Source organism: Ciconia boyciana, chromosome 1, assembly GCF_034638445.1.
Source record: "Ciconia boyciana chromosome 1, ASM3463844v1, whole genome shotgun sequence".
In the NCBI taxonomy this organism is placed as follows: Eukaryota; Metazoa; Chordata; class Aves; order Ciconiiformes; family Ciconiidae; genus Ciconia; species Ciconia boyciana.
The window spans coordinates 73,994,156-74,012,639 of record NC_132934.1 but is presented as its reverse complement, the minus strand read 5'-3'; the positions used below and the strand labels follow the sequence as shown (position 1 = coordinate 74,012,639).

The 18,484-nt window shown below is 39.7% G+C and overlaps 2 protein-coding genes across 10 annotated transcripts in view; one reads left to right on the top strand and one right to left on the bottom strand.

The window, feature by feature from the left end:
• Positions 1 to 892: 892 nt before the first annotated feature.
• On the bottom strand, positions 893 to 15,192 carry GOLT1B (golgi transport 1B). Of its 4 annotated transcripts, none has more exons than XM_072874649.1 (6): positions 14,928 to 15,182; positions 13,579 to 13,646; positions 9,788 to 9,879; positions 7,771 to 7,949; positions 4,855 to 4,936; positions 893 to 3,485 (listed from the first exon to the last, which is right to left on the bottom strand). In XM_072874649.1, exons 2-6 carry the CDS (start codon positions 13,598 to 13,600, stop codon positions 3,447 to 3,449), a joined length of 414 nt encoding a protein of 137 aa, XP_072730750.1. In that variant the 5' UTR covers positions 13,601 to 13,646; positions 14,928 to 15,182; the 3' UTR covers positions 893 to 3,446. The 4 variants fall into 4 exon arrangements, 3 of the variants coding, with proteins under 3 accessions (XP_072730750.1, XP_072730759.1, XP_072730742.1); XM_072874658.1 differs by having other exon boundaries at positions 13,579 to 13,643; XR_012044375.1 differs by lacking the exon at positions 13,579 to 13,646 and adding an exon at positions 5,130 to 5,529 and having other exon boundaries at positions 3,433 to 3,485; positions 14,928 to 15,192.
• The window catches only part of RECQL (RecQ like helicase), a 26,883-nt gene continuing 23,584 nt past the window's right edge, over positions 15,186 to 18,484 (top strand). For 2 of the 6 annotated variants that reach the window (XR_012044364.1, XR_012044358.1), the window contains exons 1-2: positions 15,186 to 15,301; positions 17,550 to 17,622. Coding sequence is in view for 1 of the 6 variants with exons in the window: in XM_072874566.1 (XP_072730667.1) it covers positions 17,607 to 17,622 (16 nt within the window). In the remaining 5 variants the exon portion in view is untranslated. Of the gene's footprint in view, positions 15,302 to 15,422; positions 15,701 to 15,976; positions 16,267 to 17,549; positions 17,623 to 18,484 lie in introns of those variants that run through there. The other 4 variants (XM_072874566.1, XR_012044361.1, XR_012044362.1 and 1 more) reach the window with 4 other exon arrangements.

The following is an 18,484-nucleotide window of genomic DNA, read 5'->3' as shown; positions in this document are numbered from 1 at the left end:
ACTGCAGAGACAAGATACCTTTCTTTACAATGTTTTTGACACAGACTCTAAACTACAGCAGTACCATATTGTGAGCAATAACAAAGTCAAAGTGTTCCTGGTTAATAAATGGCAACCGTTCACTGAAAGTAACTAGCCATGAGCTACATACAGATTAACATTATACCTCTCGCAGTTTACCAAATATAACTAGATGTAGCTAGGATTTTTTCCTTTTAAATTAGGAAGTGATAATTCTTTGGAATTGTTAGGATAGAACCAACTTCGGTAAAAGCTAGTTGAGAGGCTGGAACTTCAGTCAAAATAAGTTTTTAGGGCATTAACTAGCACATAGCACCAACACAACAGCTCAACAACCAATTAAAATCCCTGCTTTGCTGTTCTCCTCCCTCTGTGAAAATCCTCAAGAGTGGGCTGCAAGCTTGCAGCGCACTACAAAACAGTAAACCTGTTTATCAGGCTGCTCTCTAGGATATAGAGAACCCATGCTCATATCCTTGACCTAAACTGAAAGCACAGGGACTAGAACCTGCTCTAAGTTCTAGGAGAAAAAGGGCACATGTCTAAAGTTTCACAGTTATTTCCTCAGAAAGGAAAGGAGGTAGTTTAACAAAGAAACTATTTCCCACGTAACTGTAATTTCCACATTTTGTTGTGATGTGTTTGAAACTGGAACCTGAATAACCAGGGGGATGTTTATGTAAAAGGTTTATTGTAAGAAAAAGAGGAAACCCTTCCATTTAAGATTAATCAAAGACATTATTTACTACAAAAGTCACAACAGTGCAAGATAGCCAAGCAGTAACAGCATGCACTCCCTAACCTTTGGAAAGGAAAACTTGTCAAAACACTTTAAAATATGCACATAAAGAGACACAAACACAAGTTATAGAAAAAGGTACCCATTTATTCAAGGTATGACAAGGATATTTACAGTATTCATTTGCTCAGAATAAGATCCATCCTTACGATTTTTAAAGCAGCAGTTATAAATTACATTTAAAAGGGGAAATGTTCCAAGCATGTTTCCGTTAAAGATATTTTTACGACAGAAACACTTTAAGGCTAAGCCGTTTTGACCTTTGCTGCCACCCACATTTATCTTGGGAAAACTGTCTCAAAGACAACATTACCTTGAGGGATAAAGACTATGCTAAATTCAACATACAATTTTGTTCCCTCAGACACTTTTCACAACAGTTCATATCTGACAAAAAATGACTTTTGATTTAAAACAATGAATTAAATAAAAGTGAGATGAACTGCCTACATCCCGGCATTTCCGAGGGCTAAAAGGTCATACACAGCAACACCTTCATCACCTCCAAAAGATATAATCAGATTTCTTGATGAAGGTACTTCAGCTTACCGAGCAATTTGCTTTCAAGGCAGAGCTCCATAGTCATGTGGTGCAATCCACCTTTCCCATCACATTACTTTTCAAAAGACAAGAACAAAAATCTTCAGGTAGCTGACTTCTAATGTAAATGATGAACACTGTCTGCTTTAAACAGTACTTGATTCCCAGAGTACAGACTAGCGCTCTACCAAAGCAAACAAGATGAGTCTGCTAAACTGCTGTAGTGTTATTCTCTAGGCATTGTAACACACAACAGATCTACGGGAGCAGTTAAAATTGGTTCATCTCTTGAGGTAGAAGCCACAAGTCATATTTAGTCCCATCTGTAAACTACAGCACACATGCCAGCAGGCAAATACACCCATTTTTTGTCATTTATAAAATAAAACCACTGATTTTTCAGATGCTATTCATTGTAAATATAATGGCATTTTTTCATTGAATGATTTTGTGCCTGTTTGAGAAGGAAGCAAATTAAACATTGGGAATAGCAGATTGTGGCTATTTATACAGTTGTAATGAAAATAAAACATCTTGTACAAATGAACTTTGTAGTAACTTCCAAAAGGGTTGGTATATGAGCAGTCTTCTTAACTTAAAAGTTATTTTGGAAAATACCAATTTTAACTGCATAATAAAGAGAAAAAACCCACTAAACAGTCATTAGACCTTTAAGACTACATAGCTACTTGAAATACTAACATTGCATTTCAGTAATTTTTTTAGGATTACATTTAAGGGAAAAGAAAAACAGAAAGCCCCAAAGCCTCCACAAATACAATTTACTTAATGATCACGTTTTGTTAGGCGAGGATACTACGTAACTAAATCTATTGAAAGTGCACAATGTTTAACATTCCAATAGAAGCAGAAATGTGACCCTTGCATTAGTAGGGGACATTTATTCCAGGTTAGCTAAGAATCTCTGTAACAGCAAAGTTGTTGCTGTGACTGATAGAAGTTTTAAGTTATTTGAAGATGACCCAAGCAACAAGTTACAAAACATATGGAGATTGGCACTTGATCTTTAGTCAGTCCCATTAGCTCAATTTTCTCCCCAGAGACTCACGTACACAGAATTTTAAGTTTTCATTTTATTACTGTAAAAAATAAAAGTCAATTTGTAGTTCCAGAGTAAACAAAGAAACCTTAGCTTCAAACTATTTAAAAACAAAGGTTCAAATTTTGGTAAGATACATTTCACAGGGTTCATGTCAGCACCTTAACCAAATGCATTTTTCTGTGAACTAAGCGTATTTCACTAAGTTTTCATGTTAGTGACAAGGGGCTACATTCTCATCCAGATGCATGTGTAACATGACTCAAGGAGAACAAACTGGAAGGAGCACAAGTCAGTTTCCAGAGTTCCCTGTTGAGCTCTGCATGTTCAGAACCACATTTAAGACTGAAGTTATTAAAGATTGACCTTTTGCATATTCCAAAATGGAAGGCAAATACAATCAACTTAGATTTGGCTTTGAAACATTAAGATAACAATGTTTTATTTCAGCCACATATTTACAAAAATGTTTACAACAGAACCATGTAGGGTTTGCCTTTTTTTGTCATAATACACTTAAAGATGAATAGTCATCTTAACCTTCATGCAAAGATGCATCTCTCGTTACACAAGAGGCTTTCTGTTTGTTTTTTTGCACTCTGAAGATAGCAAGCAGAGGGTTGGATAAGTTTGGGTCATCCCTAAAAATGCAGGCCTGTTTGCTCTACTGTACCTTCAAAATAAGGAGGTAAAGTACAGGCTCCATTAATTCCACAAGGGTTCATTGCCTCTAGCATGTTTTCCAAAAACAACAAAAGTAGTCTTGAACAGTTGTAACGTGGGTTATTCCATGACTTTCACCTCTTCATTTTACTTCCTGAACTCTGGAGTTACTTTCCTAGAAGCGTACTTGCCGAGCTTCTTTTCTAATGTATACTGTTGACTATACGTTTTAAATTAAACTGTTATGTAAAGAATGTAACAAGCTTTTCCTTTGTACACAACTTAATCTTTGTGCTGAGTATTCTTCAAAAGGATTTATAAATAATACAGTAAGTTTAGAATCAGTCTTCTGCCCTCTTGTCATTATACCATGTTGTTGCTTTCTCCAACTTTATCTACAAGCTGCAGAAAAGGAGACAAAAAGGTTTTAAGCTGCATGGCATTTATGTACAGTGAAGTTACTCTCAAATATTACTGGCTACTTGCACAGTTAGTATGCGACTGAAAATGAGAGTCAAATAGTACTCACCAAGGTCTCATGATTTAAGTTTGTGAAAATTAAAAATCTTACATTGCAACAGTGTTTCTGCATGACATGTTTTTCTCATATAGACATTAACAGTGCAACATGAAGATGCAACAGAATGAAAAAGGAAATAGAAGAATGCAGCTAACACTGCTAGCTTAATGATTAAAACAAAACAATACAGTATCAGCCACACATGCATTAGTAGACCAAGTAAGATATTTCAACTGACCATTACTGTGGATTCTCTTCTGAGCCTACGTAGGCTTTGAATAAAACATTAACAATTATCTTTTTAAAACAAGATTTAACCCCATTATGATCAAATTAAATATGACTAAGTAAGATCAATTGACAAATGAAGCATTCAATTGATCATGAATTATGAGCCAGAACTTGGCCTAACTGTAAGATTGGAACAGATGATCTCAAACACCATTTTTTAAAAAACAGACTGTATACATCTAAATTATAACCCCTAGTAATTTTTTAATAGTAGCTATTAAAACTATTGCTTTCAAAACTAGGGTTAGAAATGTTTGTGTTAAAATACATACAGAAATTAGCACAGTAAAAGTAGTTGACTGAAACACCCTAGATTACCATCTTTCTGGCACCTGTAATTGTCTTCAAATCCCTGGCTATTTGGTTAAGTAAATGGAAAACTGCATTTGAAAAAATACAAATCTTAGTAAATAGCAAGATGTAGTCTGCTGCAGTGGTCCTTAATAAATATATTTGATGAATGATTATGCATCATGAAAGTTTCTGGATTCACCATACAAGCTGCAACTTAACACTGAGTTAAGCTTGTTTGCTTTTACAGGCCGCTTTTCATAAATATATCCAACTACTACCCAAAGAAGAACAGTGTCGTCCTCATTGTACAGACAGGAGAAGAGGCACAGAACAGTGGCACGATTCACCTATCTAGTCACCTAGGGCCAACAGTGAAGCAGGAAGCAGAACCCCAGCATTCCAAGTCACAACCCAAGGCTCTTTCCACTTCACAACCTGTAAGCAGGGGCAGCTTCTGCAAAGGTGTCCTTTTGTTCCTTTTACATCTAGAAGTTTCTCACTGGGAATGAAGGTGATCTGTATGGTGCAAGAACTATACAGGAATACACTCAAAGTCACTGTTCTAAAGTTATATTTGCTTTTTCTTATGCATTTCTACTATTGCTATAACAATGGAATAAAAAACAGTACAAGCTTCAATTTTTGCATGAAGTACCAAACACTTACCGAGCTTATACCAGGTAAATTCAAGAGATAGCCAAGAACTGGAACTCTTCTAATAAAGCCAACCACCACAGGAAAGAACCCCCTTTAGGTAAGATATCAGAGGATTGTATTAGTTTTTATAATTAAACTATTCTCCTATTGCTATAGAATGAAGAAATAGGAGGTATTTTTTAAACCAAGATTACATAAAATCTTGTTTGTTAGCAGCACATTAATTTTACCAAATATATCAACATACATTCCACAGAGAAAGGAGAAAACCAGGAAAGAAGCACCTTATTTTTACATGGACTTAATTTTCTTCATAGCTGGCAACCCTCAGTCAGCTCTTCAAAAAATAACTAAAGAAAGAATACCCAACTTAGTCAACAGAACTGATGCTCCCAACTAATTCCTCAAAATTACCATATGCATTTTGAGATAATTTCTTTTTACATTATAGGAAATACATTCTTGCAACACCCGATGTAAAAACAACTGAAGTTAATTCTGAGTAATCCCCTTTGAAACCATATATGGTACTTTTTACATTAACTAAAGAAAATTAAGCATGACAGAGTTGTGTGTTCACTTATTTGACAAATTCATGTGAAGTCCGGTATTTGAATCATGAGCCAGGGGATGTTGCCTAGCATAGCTGCTATGGTGTAGCCCCCTGCACTGTCCACTTCATCTCTGCAACAGAAAAACAAATTTTAAATGGCAGTATGCCAGCTGTTTGCAGTCAACTGCAGCAATTCAGCTGGTGGTGGCATTCCGAGTTGTCTCTTGTTGAGCTACACATTCCCTGCATAGAATAAGGATTAACGTGTAATGAAACCTCAGCCACAGTGAAACAGTGAAGTTTCACAAGTCATCATCCTCTTCACTACACTGGTAAAAACTATTTGCTGGATAATATCAATACCAGCAAATTTTTCCTGGAGATTTTCTTTTTTTAAAGACCGGATCATTTCAGTGGTCCAGTAAATTGTGATGCAAGGCACGCAAACCACTTCTAACAGATTAAAACAATTGGTGTAGCCAAGAATAACTAACAGTCAGTATACGCAGGATAATGTTCTTAGCCATAACTCTGGATGCCTGCAATCTGAACAAGGCTCCAAAAGCAGCTTAGAGTACAACAAGAGATACCGTCCCACAATAGTCCTCTCCAGTGAATGCAATCTGAGCATGTGAAAGTATGGCAAAAGACTAAACCTCTGATGGGAAACTTGTGGCAGCATGTTAATGGAAAGACATCCTAGATTTAAACCAGAGTAAAATAATAATTGCATGTCTGTCTCACTTTAGTCAGATGCATCTTTAAAAAAAAGATAAGTATCATCTTTGCAATCCTGTCTTTTTTTTTTTTTAAGTGTTCTTGGTCACCGGTACCTAACCGTTGCTTTGTGGACAACAGGGGCTTTGCAATTACTGCTACAGGGCATATGAAAGGTGACTGTGTAAAAGTAGTCTAGATATGCAAGACAACAACCTACGAGTAAAGATTCTAGAGGGATCTGAACACCTAGTGGAACTGGTTTAGTGGTCTAAAAATCAAAAGACTGAAAAAAGTACAATACAGTGGTTTACCTTTGTACTATCTTAGTCTGAGTTGAAGTAAAATTACTAGAACTGCTAAATTGCTCTTGATAAAGGTTTTCCATATATAAATCCTAGTAACCCACATGACTAGAACCATTAGGACACACAGAAATGCCCATCCTCACAACATACTGCCCTAACAAATCCAAAGGTGCATAAGTTGACCTGGTATTCTTTGGGCCTAAGAAAAGAATGCTGATTAAATCCAAGTGCTACATGCAAGAAAGGACAAAGTATTCAGTAAAATACTGTGATTTTCAAAACACTTGCAGTGACAGAGTTCAGAGTAATACAGAGTAGAACAATAAGAAGCATATATTAAAAGCCAAGTTAAGATTTTCTTCTAAAATATGTAAACATTTTATCTAAACTAAATACAAGATTAACATACAATTTAACTGGGTGGAAAAAAGAGCACCATGAGAAGAGTGGTTGATTTTGATTAACAGGAACTGTATTATTTAGCCAGCAGCTGAACACTTTGAAAATATTTTAGGGGTCTGTTATTAGATTAATAAGCATTAATGGAAGTGTCTTCATCTGAAGAGAAGTCCAGGAACAACTAAAAGCCTCCCTCCTTATTTATTAGCATATTTTGTACTTTGTTTTATACTGAAGTATGAAACTTCAACCGTGGAAATAAAGATAAAATATAGATATAAAGTTTGTAACAAGTCAAATTCTTTCACCATTACAATTGCATTTATGAAGTTAAATGATGCATTGTGAAAGCTATAACATGTATCAGGATCGCTGTTCAAAAACTAAGAATTGTCATCTTTTCTTAACTCAGTCCAGATAATGCTAACCAAAACCAGCAGTTCTGACTATACTAGGGCACAAGTGTAATGAAACATGAGAGAAAACATCTGTTCACTGGGCTACCATACTAATGAAATGGTAAGGTTACAAACTTAGGATGTTTGTAACCAAGTATTTTGCCCCATTTGTTAAACAAAAGAACAAACTCCTCACCAAAAAAATACTAAGTATCTAAGTTGCCTTTTTTATGAGGAAATATTTAAACTTTGCACTGCTAACAATTTGGACTCCCAGATATTTTGAAGCTTTACAATTCTTTGGTTAGACATAAACAACATTACCAAAGTCAGTTTGGTATATGCCTCAAACATTAGCAGATTTAAGTCTTCGAAAAATACTTACCAACTTTCCACCTCTTGCAAATGTAAATCAACAACTTGATATAAAATCTATCAAAAGTGAACATTTAAAGGATGCCGCTTTGTCAGCTGTAATGCAGCAACACTAAATGAATACATTTATTCCTAGATACACCAATACAGAAAGGTATTTTGAAACAAGTCTTACCTGAATAATAGGAAGAACCCATAAATTTCAAGGATCATTCCTATTAAAGGCCAACCAATGAGAACTATGAGCACACCACCCAGGAAAAAGCCCGTTGCTTTCATTTTGTGTTTTTGAAAGAAGAATCTAAATGTTCTTTCTAAACCAATAACAAACGACAAGCCAGCCACAAATAAAACCTAGAAAAGACAAAAACCAACCAAAGAAAGAAAATAGCTAATTATATTCCTAAGTTTAGGATGTACACATATAAATATTCTACCAAATTAGACTGCATTTCTTGCACAAGTTTTTAATACTAAAAGACGGTGAGAAGGAATTTACTAGTGATTTTCTTTTGTAAAGTCCATCTTAAAGCATATGTAGCTAGCATTCAAAACTCTTCTCTCAGCTGCTTAAAAAGCAGAGTCTACCTTTGTGGTCTCTGACAAACATGATCACGTCAAAAGACCTGGTGACAACAGTTATCTGTCCTGTATCATAAGTACAATGATTACCCGCAAGCAGTGCTGAAGCTTAGTACTACTGACAGCAAAGGTTCCTAAAAACTGAGAACAGACATGTTACAAAAGCACCTCTGTTCTGTACCATGGACGTCTTCAATTGCTTGTACTGATCTACTGAACAGTGCAAAGCCAAAAAAGCAAAACAGCTGAAGAGCATTATCAGTTATCCTCCTGGGTTTGGTTGTTTTTTTTTTTTTTTTTTTTACTGTGTATAGTCTTTCTACCATTTACTAGTTCCAGCATAGACTAAACACTATCACAATAGTTCCAACCAGTTAGAACTACTTTTAGTGTCCTTTAGCAACAGGAACTGTAATTATTTCAGCTTGTAAGCATACATCTGGGCAACATTTTTGCTGAAAAGGGGATTTTACTCAAGATTACAGATGAAATCTAAGTTTTGTATGTTATTTAATAAACCACTTTCTTGCCACCTTTTCCCCTTTCTGATCACTTTTTTTTTTTAACTTTCTGTAAGCATACAGTACCTTTTCTTGCATTATCTTTGGTTACCATATAGCCTGTCATTGTCTCTTCCTACCTATGTTTTCATCATTTTCCCTAAACAGGATCTCATATTTCCACCTTACATTAGGAAAAGAAAAAATAAGCATTATTTTATTTTTTACTCTTCCACTATACACTTTATTGATGGTTCAGAACAACGTTTCAACTAATACACCCAAATTCAAATATACATTTCAAAATTTTCCTTCAGTGAATCTCAGTATTTGACCCTGCTGCCACAGAATGAAACAGATTAGTTTTGACCACAGACTTCCAGGCATCAGCAAAAGAGGATGCGAACCTCTACCAGGCTGTGCTCTTGGCTGGCTGGCAAAGCTGAGAACAGCAGAGGCACAGAGATTATTGCATTCAGAAAAACACCCTGTCATTTTATATTTGCTTTGGATTGGGAATCTTGTGTACTAGAACTAGGATTTATTTTCTATCCTGCTTTAAGTGAAAACTTTGATTAGGTAAAAACTGAAGACGTTAAATCTCTCTACTGTGAAGGGTGAGGGCTCTTCTAAACCCAGACTACCAGCAATTCATACTTCTTTCTTTCCTCATAAAGCACAGCAAAGCTGCATTTGCTAGCATGTACAGAACACTTCACTATTCTTATCCAAATAGATACTTAAATTTGACAGTTATCTTACAAGATCACAAAAAAGAAAGTGTTAGTAATGACAGCCAATCAAAAAAAAAAAAATCTTATTTGCAGCAGCATAACAACTGTTGAACAAGCTGCTTCTTGTCTGACCAACATACCGCAGGCCTGACCTGGAGGTACGATATTTAGACTGATGTGAGCTGCTCTAACTTTAATCAGGAAAAATTATTCACTCATCACTGAGCATAACTCTTCCTTTATACCAAACTGCCACAGCATTTTTTGTGATCCAGTTTCAAATTGATAACATTGTTCTATATTTAGTTTATTTTTAATATATCATACAATTAATTCTAAGCAGTGCAGAATCTAAGACTAAACAGCAGGCACTTACATTTCCAATAGCCAAAAGAGCTTTGTCAAAGAAGAGTATCATTCCAAAGAAAAGGAAAAACACTCCAAAGCCTGTTAGTCCCATTCCAATCTCTGAAAAAGAAACAAATTTAGGCACGTAACAAAACATAGTACCAGGAAAAAGTGATGCATAAGAATTGTGAAAAAACTTACTTAGAACATCCAATCTACAGACATTTTAAATTTATAGAAAAACTCAGCCTATTTTATGACCACCTAAAAAACTTTCCTGAGTGTACAAATACAGTAAGTCTTGAGGACATCAATTACTTCAATAACAGACAGAAATCTTTGGAAGCTGCTTATCAAAAAATACATATTTGAACTATATACTGAAATTGAATGCAACAAAAAAAGCATGCATGCATATACACATACGGCAAAGACATCCCTTTTGATTTACTGCTAGTATGGAGAAAAGGATTGTTTTGTGAACAGATAATGAAACTTTGTTTTCCACTTGCAACTTTTAACCCATTAAGTTTACCACAGTAACTTAAGTACCCTGGTCCTTTCCATCCTCCTGAGACCTCACATTCCACCTCCCATTATCTCACATAGCAGTCCCACTTCCCACAACTTCTGGACTGAACACAACTCAGATTAATGCTGTAGGCTCCTTTCAAGTTGCACATGCACTGGACAGCTATTAAACACCAGCTCGGGTCTCCAGCCAGTTTTCACAAAATTAGTAGATACTAAATATCTTTGCATTCTGCCTGTCTGTAAAGGTTGTTCAAGAAATATTGGGAAAGCAAGAGTAGGATGAAAGATTTGTTTCTCTGAGAAACTGGGCTAGAAATGTCAAGCTATGATTAAAGCTACCATTTGACAATAGCTTCTGAGGTATCTTGAAGACCATACATAGAAATACATTCTACTTTTAAAATTAAGCCTCTAAGGCCTTGACTTTCATGCAGACTGAATAGAAGAGAAGTAACAGGAACAGCAACACAGCTGCAAAAATCTTTGCATTTATCCATGCACTCACCCTTACGTTACTGCTGCCTCTGGTCACAGGGATTTTAGAAACATACAGGATACATAAAAACAGCTAGTGAAAACAGCCATAATACTATAGACAAGCTGGCAGCCCAGTTTGCATCTGTGTGCATATATATATATACATAAAAGATCCCAGTAGTTTTGTATAGTCTAGCCTGAAACAAACAAAAAACTCCACCTACACTATCATAACATTCACTGCTACTGTTAGCCAGATCTACCTAAGTGTTTTAGTTGCACTTTTGACTGCAATGTAGTAGATCTAGCTGATCATTTACTGTTGCTTGAAGAGCTCAGGAGTATCATTCTGCATATTTCCAAACTTCCATTTAGTTACTGCAAAAAAATTTCAAAACAGCTCAGAGTAAAGAGATTTGTTACAGCAACATTCAACTTCCCTAACTGCTGTAAGGGCTCATCTTTCAGCAAGGTTGCAGACCACATGGTGTTAAATCTGTAGTTCTACAATGTCACCTGCCACTTTAAACTTTTGCTATGAGCATTTTAACCACCCAGAATTAAAACTACTAAGTAACCTGCTACAATTCATTTACTGCAGACATTCTCAATATTCGTTTACAATGAAAAATGGAATTGCAAATTGTATTTGCAATGAATCTGCTGACTGAAGGCAATATAACAATTGCACTCTGCCCTTTTCTCTAGTACTCTTTACTTTAGAGGAGCAGAAACAATCTGTATTCTGGAAGGAAAACACTTGGAGGCAGGACTCCAAAGGAATTACCAGCTGCCAATAAGATAAATATGCAGTCATGGGAAGCAAGTATTCATTCCTCCCTCAGATACAGCACAAAGTAGGGATCTAGCAAGATGGCAGAGGCCAACTCCCAACAGCTGCTGCAATTACTACTCTGACACTTCTCCTGTATTCACTTGAAGCATGTTTGTAATCACCCACTCCTACAACAGATTCAGATTCACTTTAGAAGTCAACCATATTCTCTGGTTAGTGGAGGGAAAAGAAAAAAAAAAACCACCACCATTCTAATCATCCCAAAATTACTGCTGAAAGAAGATGACTAGTCACGGACTATTCTTCTCTGTTGCCAATATCTCAGTAGAAGGTATAACTGACTTCATTTATATCAAAATTTGGAAATATATTTGACTAGCATTCTTAGAGGAATTAAAAAAAAGCACCGACATTTTGTACATGATCTTTGCAACAATGAACTAGGAATTTTTATATGGGGTGTGAACTATTTTTAAACGCTTTCTCCTGCGCCAGAAGAGCCTTCCCATATTACTCAAATACAATACTTCAGTGCCTAGAAATGCAGAAACACATACTAGCCACGTGACATTTACCCAGCTTTTTTTTTTTTTTTAAATTATTTTGATTTACTGAGAGGAAGGAGCAATGCTTTCTCAATGTTTCTGCAGAAATCCCATAGGCTGTGCAAGAGTACTGCAGCTCTTTGATACATTGCTTGTGAAAGTTCAGGAAAGACAATGCACATCCTCTATCTTCTGTGTATAAAATAAGAATGGAATCCTGCACTATAGGCTCTCAGAAGACAAAAATTAATGCAGTTTATGGGTCTCCCGGTTTCGGCTGGGATAGAGTTAGTTTTCTTCCTAGTAGCTGGTATAGTGCTGTGGTTTGGATTTAGCTTGAGAATAACGTTGCTAACACACTGATGCTCTAGCTGTTGCTAAGTAGTGCTTACACTAGTCAAGGACTTTTCAGCATCCCATGCTCTGCCAGGTGCAGAAGAAACTGGGAGGGGGCACAGCCAGGACAGTTGATCCAAACTGGCCAAGGGGCTATTCCATACCATATGATGTCATGCTCAGTATATAAACTGGGGGGAGTTGGCTGGGGGACAGCGATCACTGCTTGGGAACTGGCTGGGCGTCGCTCAGCGGGTAGTGAGCAGTTGCATCACTTGTTTTTTCCTGGGTTTTGTCCCATCCCCCCCCTCATTGTTTTCCTTTCCATTACAATTTATTATATCCCCCCCCCAATTATTAAACTGTTCTTATCTCAAGCCATGCGTTTTTTTACTTTTGCTCTTCCGATTCTCTCCCCCATCCCACCAGGGGCAGGAGGGTGAGTGAGCAGCTCTGTGGTGCTTAATTGCCGATTGGGGCTAAAATACAACAATAGGTTATGAAAAGTTTCAATTTTTAATTATTAAAAAATGAATTTGTTTGGGAAAAACTAAGTGCATTCTTTGCAATTACTGGTGATTTATAACACCATTCAATGAATCGCTTAAAAAATGTTCTAGACTACAGCTGCAAATTTAACTTTCCAAACATCAACTAATGCAGTGGTCCTCTCCAGGTATTTATCACATTACTCCACCAGTGACTCTATGGCTAACTCCATAATTTTCCAAACAGCAGTGAGTTTAAAAATATCTGATGAAATATCTTCAGAATTTCAGAAAAACAGTGGAAAAAAACCCTAAAATCCCCTGAACTCTGCAGTATTTTACTTACTACTCTTGGCTCTGACAGTTAAAACCAACAGAGTCAGGCCTGGAGTTAGCTGAAGGTCCCAAACGTGGAACTGAGAAAAGGAAAAACAGTGAACAGATCTCCCCTTTCTGAAGAGATTTTTCTTTTTTTCCCAATGAATACTCTGGACAAGAGGATAGGGGAATGGGCAAAAGCAAAGCCCACAGGGTTTAATCAATCAGAAACCTAAAAATTAACCCCAAGGGTTAGTACCCATCCCAGTAACAGAGCACAGCACCTGAATTTCTCAAGAAATTGTGGACCTTGAATGCTGCTAACCTGATTTTCTGCCCGTCTTCATCCTCGGCCTTGACTGGCTCTCCAATACCTCCGTTTCCAGTATCCTGCTATCAAGTTAAAGTTAGTTCTTGTAACTTTCTTTTCTACATCTTTCACACTTACCTTCCTTCATAACTGACACTACGGTGCTTATCAAGCAGGCTCATTTCCTTTCACGGCAACCATGTCAGAAATGCATGATACGTGAGATGCTAATTTAAATCAAAGACCTAACATTCTCCTTTACCTTGCAGTTTAAACTCTTATGAACCTCTTTACTACGATTTCTTTGTTTTTTCCCTTTCAGCATCTCTATTTCCAAGTATTTCTGTTCAGTGAAAACAAAACTACGGTCACAGACACATACTCCTTTTTTTCCACTTCAGATTGAGCACCTGGTCTTCACCTTAAAACCCCCTCAGTGGTACCTGCAAATGCTCAGCATGACAACAGCAAGTTAAGAGAAACACAGTAAAGCCACTAACATGTAATTAAGTGATTCCAAAGCACTCATGTCCACACGGAGGCATACTAGAAAACTTTAGCTAATTGTTACTTCTGTTTACCGCTCAGCTTTCATTCATTCTCGCCATCGCCACACCACCGCACCCCTGCCAACACGGCAGAGCTTAGAGCCCATGACAAACGCTGGCGGCAGCGGCGCTGGTGTCAGTGCTCTCCTAAGGACGAGGGAGTCAGCCCCGCCGAGCGCTCCGCTGCAGCCCTACATCCCATCCCACTTGCCGTTTTACCCGACAGCTCACGCTACCGCCGCTAGACCCGAGGCCCAGGCCAACAGCCCTCACGAAGCGGCGGTGCCTACAGACGCGGCCAGGTCAGCTCCGTCTGCGCCCCCGTTCCCACCCGCGGCCGGTTTCCAGCCGCTGCCCGTCGGGGACCGCCGCGGGGCGGCAAACGGGCGTGCCGACGGCCCTCCCTCGCCCGCACAAGCCGGACCCCTCCTCGGCGACTCCCTCCCCAGCGCCAAGAGCCGCCTCTGCGCGCCGCGCTCAGCCAGAGCGCCGGGGCCCCGAGCGGGCGTGGGCCGAGGAAGGAGACGAACTCTCCGCAGGGCGCTCCGCCACAGCGGCCCGGCCGGGGCCCTGAGTCCCGACCACTCCAACGGCTGCAACCGACGCGCCGCGAGCGCGAACAAAGGGCGAGGGGGCCCGAGCGGGTCCGGGACCGGTGCGGCCAGGCCCGCCCCGCGCTGCTCGGCCACTACCGGGGTCCCGTCCCCCCAGCCCCCGCCTCCCCGCTCCACAGCTCGGGTGCCCCCAGCCCCGCGGCGGGCGAGCCGCTGCCCGCCTCCCACCGCGGACTACCGGTGGGGAGGGGGCGGCGCTTACTCTGGGTGTCCGAGAGGGAGATCATGGTGGCGGCGGGCGCGCGGCAGAGAAGCTGCGGCTGACAACGGCCACGTCTTCCGGAAACACGCAGCCCCCTTCGCCTCGCCGCCGGGTGAAAGGGGGGCGCCGATTGGCGGGGCCGGCGCCAATCAACAGCCGCGTTGTTCGCGCGGCTGCGCCCCCTCCCATGTCAGTGCCCGCCTCTCCGCTTTCATTAAAGCAGGCGGGAGCCTCGCGGAGCCGCTGTTGATTGAGGGAGAGGGGATGCACGTGGTCACCCTCGCTCTCGCTCTTTCTTGACAATTGGCTAAGGGAAGCCGGCAGCGGAAGAGGCGGAACCGGGAGGGGGCGGGGCCTGACAGCCGGCTGTCCAGGTGGGAGTGGGGGGCAGTCGCGGTGCCGGCATGCGGGAGCGTGGGGGCGGAGCGGGAGCGCGAGCGCGCGCCCCGGCACTAACCGTTGGGGCGGGGGCGGCGCGCGCCGGGGCTGTAACCGTTGTGTGGGTGGAAGGGGGTGATGAGCCGCGGCAGAAGCCGCGGCCGCTGGTGGCAGGGGTCTGCCGGTCGCCTCCGCCGGCCGCCTCCTCCTCCGCCTGTGTGGCCCCAGCGGCCTCCGTCCCGGCCCGTCAGGCAGGTGGCTTCCCTGCCTGGCCGTGACGGCTCCGTCACGGGCCGCTGGAGGCGTGGGGCCGCCTCGGTGAGGCGGGCGCTCCCTGCGTTTCGTGCCCGCGGCTTGTGTTCGGCTCGCAGGTGACGGATGCTGAAACGGCCGCTGTAAATATACCTCCCTGCTGCCGGTTTGGCGCTTTTTTTTTCTCTCTTAATGACCTTTTTTTTTTAAGGTGGCTTCTCAGTGTTTTATGGCTGGATGGTGGATTTTTACTACTAAGATGATACGCCGTGCTTTTGCAATTATCGTTGGTTTTATTCCCTAATTTTTAAGGGTTCTTGGTTTGATAATGCTTCATTAACACCACTCACTTCTTAGAGTTGGGACTGAAGAGCGTTAATTTGGAGGCTGGATAGAAGGTGGAGTAAGAAAGCTTCCAGTGCTAGGGCGCCGATTCAGTTCTGTGCAGGGTGGAAAGTGATGCTGGTTACTAAACTGTCTGTTTTAGGCATGGCCAGCATGCACTTAGAGGCCTCTCTTTCCCCACTAGTGGGGTATTTAGAAAAAGCTGTGATGGGGTGAATTCACAGGAATTCAGCTGTTTTTACAGTGGGGTAAAACTGCCTAATGGGCAAGATGCTTCCGCTTGCCTTTTGTCCACTCTGGCTTATGAGATATGAGTTCATCATTATTCAGTTTCTTAGGAGCTGCAGTTTTGAGGAGCCAAATGGTAATTGGGGGTCTTTGTTGGCAGTGGTGGTATAGAATCAATTATAAGGTATGCTGAGCTACTTCTTTTAGAGACAGGAGCTAAATTAAAGCCTTGCAGAGCTTTAGCAGCATATAGGGAAACTTTCATGAGTAATTTTCATCCTCTTCCCACTCCTTGGATAAGAAAATGGCTTATGTTTCCTGAGCTATCAGCCTAGTGATATTTGTGAGGATTGTGTTTACGGGGGGAGGAGAAGTAGCATATTGCATTTACAGGGTGTCTGTGCCGTAGCTGCTGATTTTTCTGGATGTCCCTGGTTGCTATGTACTTTGGGGAGACTAATATTTCCAAATACTTTTGTGCAAGTGGCAGGTGGTATAAAGACAGAACTGTGTAACTCAAATTATGTGGGTGACCTGGACGCTGCTGAGTTATCTCATACAATAATCAACTTCTTTCTGAAGTGTGCACCTTTAACTTATTTTTAATTATAACCTCTTCTAGCAAAGTCAGTGTTTTATTCACACGTTCTTTTTTATATATATTTTCCCCATTTATAGGAATGCAGTAAAATATTTGTTATGTTATGATCAGCTTATAGTGAGAGTCTGCTGAATTTGTTCCCTTTCACCTTCCCTCAGATTTGGCTCCCATGTATATAATAAATAGTCCAGAATTCAAGAAGGATGAGAGAATATCAAGTTTCTTGAGTTTTTTATTGTTAGAATATAATACGACAAAGAATGTTGTTAAAAAAATTAGCCAATAAATAGGATTCTAAGTTCATCTCACTGATGGTCTAGTCAAAACCAGTCCCCCTTCTCTGAACCGAAAGACTTTTCTACTTCCTCCAAAAGTAGTTATGGTGACTACTTTTCTAAGGGGCACAATATGATTTGTTCAGACTTTTCTGTAAAATAATCTTTGAAGAGACAAAAAAAAAAGATAGGTCAAAGGTAGGTGAATGACTGGTCTATATTAGACCATGCCTCTCGTGGAAAATTTATAACTTGGTCAAAATTCACTTGGTTTCATTTAGAAGGCTGGCGAGCTATAAGCTTAGGAATTGGTTGTGCGTTGGTATCTGCCTCTTTTGCAGATGGGACAAAGTGTGTTGTCATCTAGTTGGGCATATTTATATAGGCAAATTAAATGAACCAGTACTTAAACTGTTATTTTAACACCTCCTATATTAATGAAGAATCTCTTGCAGTAAATTTGTTCTAAGTTTAGAAGGATTACTCATGAAATAATTTTTGTCTTTTTAAATTTTTTTTTAATTTATTCTGTTTTATTCTTAGCGACAGTTGCTTGGTTAAATAAGGTCTCCTAAGGATAACATTCTCTAATCTCCAAAGATGTCAGCTGTTGCAGGTAATCCAAAATTAGTATTCAATATGTTCGTTTTGCTATCTTTTAGTTAACTGACACAATCACCTGATGTTATTGATTGTTATATGAATTTAATGTGTGCAGAAAAGAGTTTGTGGGGTCTATGTTATAATACTTCAGATTTGAAGAAAAAGTTCTTTTACTGGATAACTTTTTGTTTCTTAGATAAAAACTAAAACAAAAGCAGGTTTGTCAAGGAAATTACTTGGTTTTCAATATTTTGAAAATATGCTTCATATTTTAAGATACTTTTGACTCTTTCCTGCTGAGTAACAGTGGGCATTTAGGAAGAGATATGTTCCCATTTTATGCCATTTGTAATGAGGATATCTTTTTCCATATCATACATTTTTTCTTCCATAAGCAGATTATCATATCTGCTATGCTTGGACCAAAATCTCGTATTTTGCGGGGCGGAGGGGAAGGAAGACATTTCTTCTTATGCTTTTCTGGCCTGGCTCTGAAATACTGATACACGCTTGGCATGCTGTGGTATGTGTTAATTATTCTTTTAAACCCTGGGGATTGGATTCTAGAACACAATCTGTAATTCACAGAGATGCATATAAGGATGTAAAGAGGCAAATTCCTGCCAAAGATTCACTTATGCAGCCCAAGCTTTTGGGGAGTATTTGCTTCAGCTTTTTCAGATCTGAAAAATGGCTTGTGTTCACAAAAGCTTTTGTCCTCTGTGTTCAAACCTTGGCGTTCAGCAGATCCTCTGGTTCTGCACAGAAGGGAGATCTGGGTGCATGAAATGTAGCTTTTTGCTAATGTCCCTATTTCCATCTTCAGAAGACCTTTACTTGCTGAGGTTAATGTTGCTTCTCACGTGTAAATGCTT